The sequence below is a fragment of the Daktulosphaira vitifoliae genome, unplaced genomic scaffold (assembly GCF_025091365.1).
Source record: "Daktulosphaira vitifoliae isolate Bord-2020 unplaced genomic scaffold, ASM2509136v1 Scaffold_2, whole genome shotgun sequence".
Classification (NCBI taxonomy): domain Eukaryota; kingdom Metazoa; phylum Arthropoda; class Insecta; order Hemiptera; family Phylloxeridae; genus Daktulosphaira; species Daktulosphaira vitifoliae.
Window position 1 is genome coordinate 11,662,105 of NW_026099573.1, and position 14,131 is coordinate 11,676,235.

The 14,131-nt window shown below is 47.6% G+C and overlaps 1 protein-coding gene across 2 annotated transcripts; it reads left to right on the forward strand.

Moving 5' to 3' along the window:
* Positions 1–2,835: 2,835 nt before the first annotated feature.
* LOC126898914 (uncharacterized) lies at positions 2,836–11,387 on the forward strand. Of its 2 annotated transcripts, XM_050673295.1 has the most exons (12): positions 2,836–4,757; positions 5,098–5,350; positions 5,477–5,820; positions 5,998–6,228; positions 6,286–6,705; positions 6,792–7,039; positions 7,350–7,632; positions 7,745–7,875; positions 8,607–8,769; positions 9,018–9,458; positions 9,531–10,804; positions 10,881–11,387. In XM_050673295.1, exons 1-12 carry the CDS (start codon positions 4,202–4,204, stop codon positions 11,160–11,162), a joined length of 4,626 nt encoding a protein of 1,541 aa, XP_050529252.1. In that variant the 5' UTR covers positions 2,836–4,201; the 3' UTR covers positions 11,163–11,387. The 2 variants fall into 2 exon arrangements, with proteins under 2 accessions (XP_050529252.1, XP_050529253.1); XM_050673296.1 differs by lacking the exons at positions 7,745–7,875; positions 8,607–8,769.
* Positions 11,388–14,131: the final 2,744 nt, after the last annotated feature.

Below are 14,131 nucleotides of genomic sequence, written 5' to 3' on the forward strand. Positions count from 1 at the left end.
TTATTTATTATTATTATCGTCATCGTTATCGGGGTGTAATTAATCGAGAGCGATGCAGAAAAATTTATTGTAAAATCAACATGTCATTTTATATTGTTTTTTTACAAAAAATTATCGTACTATTCTTCACTACGCAAGTGTTTCGACAGTTGTAACAAGTGCATTGTGCGTGCGAGAGCGCGCGAAAAAAATTCATACACCTACATGTATACATACACACATGCACGCATTGAAACGATTACTTTTCATTTACAAAAAATTATCGCATTAAATATATATATTCGATTAATGATGATAATAGTGATAACAATAACAACAACAACAAAAACAGCAACAACGATAGTGATAACAACGAATTTTTCAGTTACCCGTTGGGATCTGTGCGACTCGCGCGCGCGTGTCGATTCCCGACCGTTGAAAACAAGACTTGTACGGGATGCGCTCGGGGGCAACTATTCTATCAATCAATATATATATATACATACAGAGTGATCGAAATCTGGCAAGACACTTATTTTCTCAGAAACTATTGAGAATTTAAAATTTTTGTAAAAAGAAAACTTATTAAGTTTATAAAACTCTACAATAATATGAAGTTAAATGAATTTTTTTTTTATCCCTTCAGGGATAAAAATGATTATTTCTTAATTTTTTTAAATAGGAACCACTATTTTGATTTGATAATATGATATAAACAAAAATTACAAACAATTATGTTCTTATAGTTTTTTTTATCCGAATAACCGTTTACGTTTTATAATTGTTTAAAGATTTTGGCTTCCAGAAAAAATATTGTTTGTAATTTTTTTTTTCTATCACATTATAAAGTCAGAAATAAGGGTTCCCATTTAAGAAAATTATAAATAAGGGTTCTTATCTTTAAAGGGACGAAAAAAATAATGGTTTGACTACATGTTATTAGAGAGTTTTTTGAACTTGATATTTTTTCACTATAATAAAATTTAAAATTCTCAATATTTTCCGAGAAAATGAGTGTCTTACCAGATTTCGATCACTCTGTATATATAAATATATTATATTTCCAATGGAATTGTATACGTTTCTTTTAGAAAAATATTATCACGTTACATTCAATTGACGACGATGATTGCGAATTGACGATTGATAAACGCCCGTAACGTACGCGCGTTCGACCGCATTGTTGAGAGACACGCGCCTGAGATAAAACAGCGGGTGCGTCGGATACGGTGAGGATCAGAGAACGATTTTAACAATAACAATACACATACATATACACGCTAAAATATATATATATATATAGTCTTATTTTTTTTTTTTACAAAAAAATTGTCGTATATATATTAAAATATATATATATATATATATGTATATTTTTTTAAATCGATAATTATAGTATTGAATTATCGATAATCGCGTAGTCGACACGGCGGAAAACTATTTTATAAATTGATATGTACACATATAGTTGTTGATGTTGTCATTATTTATTATCATTATTGTTATTATTAAATGAACAAATTTGTCGTGAAAAAAAAAACGTATACGTATAATATATATATTAGGGTGCCACTTATTCATACATGATGATTTTTTTTTGTAATTCTTATGAGCGCCAGACAAAATTTTATTAGAAATACCTTAAATATCAATCATGTTAAGTTTTGGCCCATTTGAACAACTTTAACACGTCCCGATTTGAGCTTAAAGTTTTGTGTAAATTCGTAAAATCCGTTGTTTTGACATATAGTCGTTACAATTTTCATTTTACAAAAAATTTTATAGAACAATAAATAGTACAAAACACGTTTTAAAAAAATGATCTCTTAATATTTTTTTGTAAAGTGAATTCATTCTCGGAAAAATAACAAAATATGTGCGTTTTTGCGTATTATAGAATACTCTTTTATCATATTATTGTAACAAAAATTATAATAGACTATTATATTTTTTAAAAAAAAGAACCGAATATTGCACATGTATGATTATTATCGTACTTGGACAATTCCCGAGATTACTATTTTATGAGTCAGTATACGTGTTAAAGTTGTTCAGATAGGCAGAAACTTTACATGATTGATATTTAAGGTATTTCTAATAAAATTTTGACCGGCACTCATAAGAATTACAGATGTTGAAAATAAGTGGAACCCTAATATATATATAAACACGTGTAAGTGTGTGCGTGCGTGTGAATTGTTGATTTGTGATCAAATTGTCACAGTGTCGACAATCGGAAAGCCGTCACAGTAGCATCCGCAGTGGTGGTCGTCGGGTCAGCCGAGCCGAGAGGGTGTCGGGCGGCCGGGCGAGAGGTCACCGCCGCCGGACGGGGCGCGGCGCGCGCACCGTCGTCTTTTCCGGGGTTCCCGCTCGGAGGCGGCGCGCAAACTTACACGCCGGCGCCCGCACGGCCGCCGCAGCTACCGCAGCCAGCCAGCAGCGGCGACCACGGCAGTAGCGTACGCGCGTGCCGAAGAAGCGCACACTGAACGGGCGCGCAGTCAGACTCACCGACAGACCGACCGACCGACCGACCGAACGAACCGACGACGGCCGACGCGCCACCCTAAGTGTGTGTGTGTGTGCGCGAGACCTTTTGCGGCAGCGGCGTCGGATACGGGCACCGCGCTGTGCGGCCGCGAGTGACAAAAGTATTGTTGCCGCGAGTGTAGAAAGTGTTGTTTCGCGCGTGCAAAAGAGTGACCGCCGCGGAAAAAGGCTGCGGCAGCGAGACCACGACCGAGACGAAGACGGAGATCAAGACCATTTTCAAAAGCAGCCGCAGGGGCATCGGCGGCGGCAACCGTCGCAGCAGTAGCCACATAGGAGGCCTGAGCGACCCCGGCTGCGGNTCGGATTCTGCATGGTAGGCGGCGGTGGCGACGGCCGTCGTTTTTTTCGTAAATTCTATTCGGATACAACGAGTGTCAGTTTAAAACCATGATGACTACGACGACGCGGTCAGAGGCCGCCAACGACCGCGCGACCCGACCCAATAGTGACAGCGATGCCAACGCCGCGTCATTCGCGCGCGCGTCCCCCCGTCTCCTAAAACAACGGAATTTTTTTTTACCCCGCGAGCGCGTAACCGGTGACAGGTCCGGTCGCGTGGCGGTTAACGGGTGCGGGTGCGTACTGAGTAACGGGTAACAAGTACCGAACCCAACGACGCGGAAGAGGCCCGCTATCCGCGGCGTCGTCGGACGCAGCCTAAGGTTCCCGCGATATGCGTCTCCTCTTTTTTTTTTTTCCATGACCGGCATTATTGAGGGCTGCCCTGGAACTGCCGTGTGGCATTACTTCAAGGCGGCCCACGCCGTCTTAATTCACACCACCACGTTGCGAATCAACCCGAAATTAATCAAGAGCTGATTCGCAACGCGGTGTCGCCCCCTCCCGTTAACCTATTCGCACAGTGGGAACCGTTAGGGAGGGTTGGCAAAACAACTAACAAACAAAAAAAAAACACAAGAACAAGAACCTAAGGCACCGGCCTAAACCAGCGCTTTCTTTAGCAAAACGGATTTTGCGAACGCCTGGATGAGCCTCCACGCCTCCCGGCTCCTTAACATCAGATTCACTTTGGACCCAACTCGGAACGTAGACCCTACACCAAAGAGTCCCGCTCCTGGGTTCACGCCTCGCACCGGAAGTAGGTTTGCAGAGCGCTGTCAGCCTCTCCCGGGCGATCCGAACAAAAGTCTGCGCCGTATCTCTCTCAGCCCTCTCAGATTGGCCATGAGTTCCGCCAGGGAATTCATGACTTTCTGGGCCCGCTGGGCCGCACGAGTAATGAACTTTAGACGTTTGTCTGTGACAAGGCCTAGATAAGTTATGGAGTCCTTAAGTGGAATCTCCATCCCCAGCACGGTGAGCCGTGGAGGAGTGAACGCTTCGATCTTGTCCAGAGTGAGGCTCAGTCCACTCCCCTCCTGCTGGATCCATGCGAAGACTGCGCTGAGCGCGCAGTTCGCACGAGATCCAGCTTCCTCGGACGAGGCGCCTTCCGCCACCACCAGCGTGTCATCCGCGTGCGGTGGTAGCGGAACGCGGAACATCATAGCAGAGGCCCGAGACTGACCCTTAAGGGACGGCTCCCGTAACATGTCTGACTCTCGGGCCCGCGGCGCTTTCGTAGGAGATAACCCGATTGCTAAAGTACGACCGGATCATCCGCCCGTGGTAAGGAGGCACCCGAAACGCGTCCAGCGCTCCAAGGATGTGCGATCTGCGTCTCCCCCAGCCACAGCCATCATCCCCTTCACAGCAGTGGCGTTACGCGCTCGCGCCGGGCTCCTCGACGCGCAACCCCGGGCCTCGGTCGACCGCCAATATCAGTTTTTCGCGTTTTTCGTTTTTCATCATTCATTTTTCATTTTTTCACATTCTGCAGATGCCGCCGGCCGCCGGACCACATCAGTGGCGGCGGCCACCATACGACATGGCCGGACAGCCAGGACGAAGCCGGAGCCGGAATAGCGGTGGTAGGACTAGAACGGCGACAGCGCCCGCACCGGACGACCACAACTGCCGAGACCGTGACCGCGACACAGGCGACGGCCACGACCACGACGACGACAGAGGAGACTGCGACAGTGGCGACGAACGGGACAGAGGCGGGCACGGCGGCGGTAGGCGGCCTACGCCGCACAGGCCGCGCGGGGCCCGCGGGGCGCCGCCGCCGCCGCTCGCGCCGCCCGCCGTGCTGGTCGCTCTGCTGCTGCTGGCCGCGGTGCTTGCGTCGCTGGCCCGAGCCGCGCACTCGGCCCGAGACGGTGAGTATGCACGCATGCACACATACGTGCGATCCCGAGGTTGTCGTGTGTACGCATATACGTATGTTATACATGTTATACGGGTACATTTCTGCTGCTGCTGTGACGGCAGCGGCATGTATGCGTGTATGTATATGAAAGTATTTAGCGCGTGCGTTCGGTGTACGCGTGCAGCACGCGGCGGCCAAACGTGCGCGCGGTGTCTGGTAAATGTGTGTGTCGTTTATATGTGTATGCGCATACATACGCGTACACGTCAACAATTTGTACAATCAATATATATATGTATATGTGTATATTTAATATGTGTGTGTTCTCATCATGTTTGTTTGTCCGGCAGTCCCGGTATACCGGGTGCGGGCCGTGGCAGGCCGCCCAGCCCTGCTGCCGTGCGACGTGTCGGCGGCGGCGGCTGAACCTGCGGACGGAGATGTCGGTGGAGGAAGAGTCGACGGAGGAGCTGTGCCGGAATCAGGACCGGGAGCGGGACCCGGAGCGGTACCCGAAGCGGAAACGAGACTCGGACCCGGAGATGATGACGCCGCTCTGCTGGTGCTGTGGTACCGCGACGACGTGGGCACGCCGATATACAGGTATGCCTCACTGCGGGTAGGCCGTAGTGCTACAATGGTGCTGCAGCTGCAGATGCTGCTTCGGCTGTTGTTGCAGTTGCTGCTGTAGCTGCTGCTGCTAATAACGACGTGTGTGTTTCTTTTCAGCGTTGACGCCAGACTGGCGGCGGTGGCCCGTCGAGAAGGAGAAGACCAAGACGACGAAAACATCCGACGAGAAGAAGATGGCGGCGACGGCCTAGGAGACGACGACGGCGCCAAAGCTGCACCACTGGCCGGGCCCCGGGCCCGCCGGTGGTCGGACCCCCGGGCACTCGGCGACCGGGCGTCGTTCGTCGTCCGCCCCGGCGTTACCAGAGACCGTCGTCCGGGAGCCGGGTCGGCGCTGCGCGTCGATCCGGTGATACCCGGCGACGGCCGCCGGTACCGGTGCCGGGTGGATTTCGGCCGGGCGCAGACGCGCAATTCGCTGGTGGTGCTGACGGTCAGTGGTGAGTTTTTATTCTTTCTGTGGGAGGGTGGTGGTGTTGCAGGTGGGCAGGAGAGAAAAAAAGCGGACTTGCGGGCGGGCAAACCCGCGGGTTGCGCCGACGGTATTACATATGTATATTTATTTATGTAGTTTATTGATATATGTATTTTTTTTTTTCCACTGCTCCCTCTTGTAGTGCCGCCCAAACGGCTGGAGGTGCTGCTGTTGTCCGGAGGTGGAGGAGGCGTCGTAGGCGGAGGCGACGTTTTTGTCAGCGCGGGAGGCTCACGAGGTGCACGAGGAGGAGGAGACAACGCCACGGCGGCCGCGGTCGCGGTGGCCACGGGCGAAGACCCGGTCGCGGCCGCGGCCGTCGGCCCGTACGTCGAGGGCGATCGGCCGCGGATGCGGTGCCGAGCCACCGGAGGTATGTATGGGCTCTGCTATACCGTCCATCTGTATAACTGTGTATGTGTGTCTGCAGGCGATCCGCCGCCTCGGGTCCGGTGGTACCGGGACGGACGGCCTGTCTTGGCAGCGGCGACGGAGGAGGACGAAGAGGATCGGAACCAGGAGGACCGGGAAGACCGAGACCACCACAGGGAGGACACTCGTCGGCGAACAGGCGACGGAGGAGGAGCGGTACCGCAGCAGCAACTAACCGAGGAGGAGGCGGAGGCGGAGTCGGAGAAGGAGACGGCGGCGGCGGCGGTCGTCGAGGCCGACGTCGAGCTGCCGCCTTTAGACCGGTCCGATCTGCACGCCGAACTAGTGTGCCGGGCCCATCCCGGCGGCGGCGACATCAACGGCGTTAACGGCGATGGCGGCGGAGCAACGGGCGGAGGCGACCCAGACGGTGACGGCTGCGGTGAGCTGACGGCGGTCGTACACGTCGACATGAACTGTGAGTATACATATACGAAATGAATACATTGTGCGGTTGTGTTTTTTTTTTTTAATTATTTTGCTATTCTCCTTTTTAATTTTCAGTCGCGCCGCTGACGGTTGACGTGGTCGTGGACGGCGGCCGCGCAGTCGACAACGACGACAACGGCGGCGACCAGGTCGATGAGGAAGAGCAAGGAAGACGAAGACAACGGCCACCCCTGCGGACGGTGGCCGTGACGGCCGGACGGCGATACGAGGCCCGGTGCCGATCGTCGGGCGGCCGGCCGCCGCCGCGTATCACGTGGTGGCTCGACGGCCGTCGCTTGGACAGCGGCGGCGACCGAGAGACGGTGAGTATGCGTGTGAGGGGCGTGGGCGGGCGTCGGGGTCCAAAACGAAAAGAGGAAAAAATGAAAAAAAACACCGACGACAACAACAACGCCGCGAGTTGTGTTGGTGAGCTCTCTGTGTATATATAGAGAGAGAGCTCTGTATATATATAGTGCTCTCCTTATATAGAGAGGGAGGGCCCACCAACAGTAACGGACGCGTTGGGTGGGCGGTTTGTCTGTCGGGGTTTTTTATTTTTCCATCCGTTTTTGTTATCGTACATTTTTTTTTTCTTACAAACGTTCATTTCTCTCTCCATCTTGGTTTCAGACGTTGGCCGACGGCAACACGACCACCGCGGCGCTGACCCTGGTGCCGGAGCGGCCGCACAGCAGAGGAGGCGGAATAGGAGTCGGCGGAGGAGGAATAGTGGTCGTCGGCGGAGCAGCAGCAGCAGCAGCACGAGGTGCCTCCGGCGAGTCTCAAGACAGCGCCGCCCAGGCCCCACCATATGACTCGGTGCTAACGTGCCGGGCCGAGAATGGCGGACGCGCGTCTTCGGGCTTGGGCGGCGCCTCGTTCGTCCAGTCTTCCGTTGGCCTGAGGATACACTGTGAGTATATTGTATGCATGCATGTGCGTGCGTCCGTTTGTGTACGTCTGCGTGCGGTAACGCAAATGGTTCGTTTGTTTGTTAATTTGTTTTTCGCATTTCCACCTTTCAGACGCCCCCGTCACGTACGCGCGTCTGGGCGCCGGCCTCAGAGCCGACCGGGTCGTAGAGGGGGCCGACGTGTACTTTGACTGCGCCGTCGACGCCCGGCCGCCGGCCAGCCGCGTGCTGTGGACTCTCGACGTGAGTACCGTATCGTATGTACACATATGTAGAGATATATCTCTATCATATATATATATATATATAGAGAGAGAGATATATATATCTATACATATATATTATAAATATATATATACAGAGTGGACCACCACTCACTAACAACTTAAATAACGTTTGATCCAGTTAGTATTTTTTTTTTTAATAATAGTTATACGTTAGGTCTATAGCTATATCTCAATAATTAATTTTTTTTACATTTTATTAAAAATATTAGTTATTTTTAAATTTTAAATAAAATGTAAAAAAAAAATCTAAGATAGCTATTTTGTAGAGTGGAATTTAAGAAATATTTTAGTAAAAAAATATCTTATTAATATTCAGTAGTAAATATTCTGTAGCGTTTTAAAGTTTGTGAAAATTTGAATTTTCATGTATTATTTTACGGTATTAAACATTGAAATACGTATTGAGAAAAGGACAGAAGAAAACGCTATCTTTTCATGATTACTGTGTATACATATGATGATAATGTGTATACATTACAAACTTGGCATTAATACCATGATAAGAAATTAGATAAGGCAATTATTACTTATCACTCTCATTCAAAAGTATAAGTCATTTTCATGGAAAACGTTACACACTTCCTAATTATAGTTGTCATTGAGTGGTGGGCCACCCTGTATATATATTATTATACATATCTTTATCTATATCTGTGTGTGTTTGTTCCATGTGCCGCCCCCGTGCAGGGCGCCGTCATCGACCCCAGCCGACGCCCCGGCACTGTGGTCAGCAACCAGTCGCTCGCCCTGCAGCGAGTGGGCCGCCGGCAATCGGGCCGCTACGGGTGCGCCGCCGTCAACGCCGAGGGCCCCGGGCCCGTGGGTAGCACGGTCGCATTGGACGTGCAGTGTGAGTATCTTTATTACTACTATTATTATTGTTATAGTTGTTGTTGTTGTTATTATCAATAGCTGTAGTAGTAGTTGAATGGGTTGTAGCAGTGTTATTAGTAATTGTAGTACTACTACAGATAATGATAATACTACAGTAGTAGTAGTAGTAGCGGTAGTAGCAGTAGTAGTATTTGTATTAGTCATAGCGGTAACAGTAGCATCAGGTGAAGCCTGCAATAATAACCCGATTGCTATCCGTTTCAGACGCCCCGTTGTGCCGGCCCGATGGCGACGGGGGTGGGTCGTCGTACGGCGCCGCTCCCGGCGACACGGTGCGCGTGCCGTGCCGGGTGGACGCCAACCCAGCGCCCGCTGAGTACCGATGGTCGTTTGCCGGCGGCGGACCAGTAGGAGGAGGAGGATCGGGAGCGGCTGCTTCAGGAGAAGTACACGTTGCAGCAGCACCAGGAGCGGAAGCAGCACCACGAGGAGGACCGGGAGCCCGAGGACCAGCGGATTCCCGGGCGGACCGCCCTGAAGACAGCGGAGCCCGCGAGGCCGCCATGGCGGCCACAGGACCGTGGCTCGAGTACGATGTGCGCCACAGCGCCGGAGCCGCCGACTACGGAATAGCTCGATGCTGGGCCAGAAATGCAGTCGGCTCTAATGAGGCGGCGCCATGCGAGTACCGCGTGCGGCCGGCCGGTGAGTCGGTTGGTTTTTTTTTTTTGTTTTCATGTCTCATTGTGTGTTTTGTTTGTATCTTGTCATTTCCAGGACCACCGGATCGGCCGACCGATTGCTACGTGGTCATCGGCGAAGACGGCGACGTCGGCTATGACGACGGCCACAGCAACGGCGACGGTGACCGGGGCGAGACGGGCGACTGGAGACCACCCGAGCAGGCCGCGGTGTCGTTTCGCGTGCGGTGCACCGCGGGACACGACGGGGGCGCACCGCCGCAGCGGTTCGTTGCCGAGGTGTTGGCACTAGGTGAACGCGCAGGCGGCGGCGACGACGGCTACCTATCGATGGCCAACGTGACCGGCGTTGTGGTATCGTCGCCAAGGTCGGTGGCGGTGGGTCGGGGCGAAGGCGCGGTAGGCGAGAGTGGCAGTCACGGGGGGTCTCGCGCCTCTGACGACTCTGTAGGTGGGTTGCGCGCCGCCGACCACGCCATCGCCCCGAATCGCGTCGTGGTGTTCCGCGTGACCGCGCCCGCCGGCCGACCGCTGCGCGTCGACGTGACGGCCGTCAACGGTCGCGGCCGGTCCGAACCGGCGGCGGTCTTTGTTGGACCTAGTGGGGTGGGTTCCGGGTCGGGGGATCGACGGGGGAGTCCCAGGGACGGGCACGCGTCCACATCGTCGGCGGCGGCGGCCGCCGATGATGAAGGCGACGACGGCCGGCTGCGGCCGGCCGTCGAGCGTCCGGACGCCGGTGCGGTCCCGGGCCCGGGACGGGGCGGTACAGGCGGCAGCGGAGAATTCGGCGGCATCGGCCCGGCGCTGGCGTGCGCCGCCGCAGTCGCCGCCGCAGCGATTTGTTGCGCCTTGGCGGCGGCGGCGTGCACGTCCGTCGCCCGATTCCGGCGCGGTACGACGGCGACGGCCGACAATACCATTGTACCGAGTGCCGTCTGCGTAACAGGCATCGCGAGTACCACCACCGCAGTCCATCCACCATCGCCTTTCGACGTTCGTTTCGTCGAAGCCACCCCGCCCAGACCGGACGTTGCGTTCGCGTCCCCGCGGTCGTCGTCACCGGTGCGGCATCGCCTACACCAGCAGCAGCAGCACCGGTACGTGCAACAGCAGCAACAACAACAGCAGCTGCTGTACCAACAGTACCACCGACGGCCTCATCAGCATCAACAGCTGCAGCAGCAGTTCCACCACCAGCAGCAGCAGCTGCATCACCGGCAGCAACGGTATCGGCCGCCGGCAGCGGCAATGACGCTCGGACGGGGAACTGTATTAGCGCGGCCCGTGTACGCCGCTTGCGGAGGCGGTACGTTGCCGAGGACGGGCTCCATGGCGACGACGGCGACGGTGAGTTTTTTCAATCAATTGTGTGTATTAATTATATTACCCGCAACTATAACGCCGCCCCCTCTTTGTGTTCTAGGTGGACTTGTGGAGGACGCGATCGCGCGGATCAGTACCCGCGGCGGCGGCATCGTCATCGTCATCATCAGTGGCAGTAGCTGCAGTACCGGCGGTGGCGGCATCAGCAGCAATACCGGCGACGGCGCCAAAATCGCTTTTGCCGCCGCCCCCGTGGTCGGACGACGAGCCGGCGACGGGACCCGGTGCCCTCGGCACTTTTGGCACCGGTGACTCCAAAACCGGAGGCTCCAGAACCGGCGCCGCCTCTACCTCCGCCGACAAGAGGGAGAGCGCCGTCTGAAGACGACGACGACTACCAAGCGAAACCTCGTCGTCGTATCGTCGTTATCGTAAACCGTATTGTCATTATCATCATCGTTATTATTATTATTACGATTATCTCTGCATTATCGTTGATGTTTTCATTATTTTTATCATTATTATTGTCTTTGCATTGTCATTATCGTATTGTATATTGTATTGTAAATATCATTATTATTATAATTATTACAATTATTATTATTATTGTCGTTTTTTTTGTAATTTGTAAACCATATCGTCGTCGTCGTCCCGATCGTTATCATCACCACGCCGTAGTCGCCTTAACACCATAATCGCATATTCAAAACGAAACGATAAGAAGGAAAAAAAAATTTTTTCTTATATATATATATAATGTATAACAATAATTTTAACAACCATGATAATCGAGTTCACGAATAGCTTTTATTGGTTCATTTTTCACAGATTTAAAAGCGCGTTCCGAAAAGTCTCTCGAGCAATGTTAGGTGTCAATCGAGCGCGCAGTCAGTCGATTCGCACACGCGCTCGTGCGTAGTAATTTCGACGATAAAGACGACGACAGCAGCAGAAGAAGTACTAGTGTAGTAGTAACAGTAGTGGTGGCAGTGGTGTGCAGAAAACGTTTTAGATTGAAAACTTCTCTTTGTTCGGTCCGCTGTCGACATTTGTAGGGCGACGCGCATAATTTTGCAATCCGTCTGTATATGTGTATATACACTAGTGGCGAAACTACGGGGGTGTCAGGGGATGCTGAAGCACCCCCAAGTTCTACTTCTTTGTAATTTCATATACAGGGTGGCCCACCACTCACTGACAACTTAAATAACTTTTGATCCAGTTAATATTTTTAGTTGATTTTTTTTTTAAATAATATTTATACGTTAGGTCTATAGCTATATCTCAATAATTATTTTTTTTACATTTTATTAAAAATATTAATTATTTTTAAATTTTAAATAAAATGTAAAAAAAAAATCTAAGATAGCTATTTTGTAGAGTAGAATTTAAGAAAAATTTTAGTAAAAAAATATCTTATTAATATTCAGTAGTAAATATTCTGTAGCGTTTTGAAGTTTGTGAAAATTTGAATTTTCATGTACTATTTTACGGTATTAAACATTGAAATACGTATTGAGAAAAGGACAGAAGAAAACGCTATCTTTTCAATATACTTTTGAATGAGAGTGATAAGTAATAATTGCCTTATCTAATTTCTTATCATGGTATTTATGCCAAGTTTGTAATGTATACACACTATCATCATATGTATACACAGTAATCATGAAAAGATAGCGTTTTCTTCTGTCCTTTTCTCAATACGTATTTCAATGTTTAATACCGTAAAATAGTACATGAAAATTCAAATTTTCACAAACTTCAAAACGCTACAGAATATTTACTACTGAATATTAATAAGATATTTTTTTACTAAAATTTTTCTTAAATTCTACTCTACAAAATAGCTATCTTAGATTTTTTTTTTACATTTTATTTAAAATTTTAAAATAATTAATATTTTTAATAAAATGTAAAAAAATTAATTATTGAGATATAGCTATAGACCTAACGTATAAATATTATTTAAAAAAAAAATCAACTAAAAATATTAACTGGATCAAAAGTTATTTAAGTTGTCAGTGAGTGGTGGGCCACCCTGTATGTATAGTTTTAACAATGTATTTTTATTTTTTTTAATTTTATTATCATATATATTATATATTTTTTCTTATCTTGCATACTGATTAATAAAATGTATATCATCAAGGTTGTATAATGGTATATTATATTATATTATCAACATTATAGCGATTTATAAAAAATTTTTAAAGTATCAAAACGAAAATAAAGCAAACCAAAAAATTAAAAAAAATTCCATTTGAAAACGGAGCTAACAAAAAGAATCGGTTGAAGCCTATTGGAGGCAAACAATTTACTTCCTAATTATTGATACTATTATTAAAAATTTAGAGTTCAGGTTTTCAAATGAAAATCTTAAGATGGCTAAAGCCATTGATATTTTATAAATATGGATTATAAAAATAGTCAACATTTTATTCTACATTATAAGGTGCATATTAAATAAGTTATAAAGTACCAAATGTAATAAAATAATTACATTTTATAAAGTTAAAAAATATTCAATGATTTTAGGACATAATAAGTTCAAACACCGAATTCTTAAAATTAAATATGCTGGTAGCAAAGAAACAGTAAAGATGAAATAAAATAAATTCTAGATAAAGAAAAATTTCCAATTGTATACAAGTTAATTCAACCTGCATTAACTATATCGTTTAGTTCTGCGACATGTGAACAAAGTTTTTCCTCCATGAGTAGGTTGGAAAAATGGTTACAAAGCAGCTTGTTGCAGCAACGTTTTACAAATTTAAATTTTGAATATTGAAAGGAATCTTGCTAATGCATTGCTGCAATTTTTATATTCGGTCAAATTGACCGAAAATTATTTTTAACACTTTAAAATTACTCTCTTTGTATAAAAAAAAAAAAAACGGTAGCACAGTGTGAACGAGGCATAGATGGGACAAGTATCGATCATATCTGACAGTGATTAAAATCACTATCATAAGAAACGCTTCGATGCAAATCTGTAGATAGTGTTTCATTTAGAGAAATTGGTGGATTATTCCAAAAGCAACATCAACTCTTATTTCTTTAATTATATCCAGATGAGTAGTTCTTTGATTTTAAAATATGATATATGAATAAATACTAATTATAGTTATTAAATTTAGTATGAAATTGATATTCAATAATTTAATATTGTAATTTATACGGAGAAATTATAAAAATAATAAAAAAGTTATATTTTGCTTTACTTTTACTTTTATTTTTAAATTTAAAGGGCTTGGTACAATATTTATCAATAAAAACTGTTTGTTACTATAAATAAATGCACTGGACAACTTTCATCAGAGGCAAAAATATACTTTTCTAAATCAACTTTTC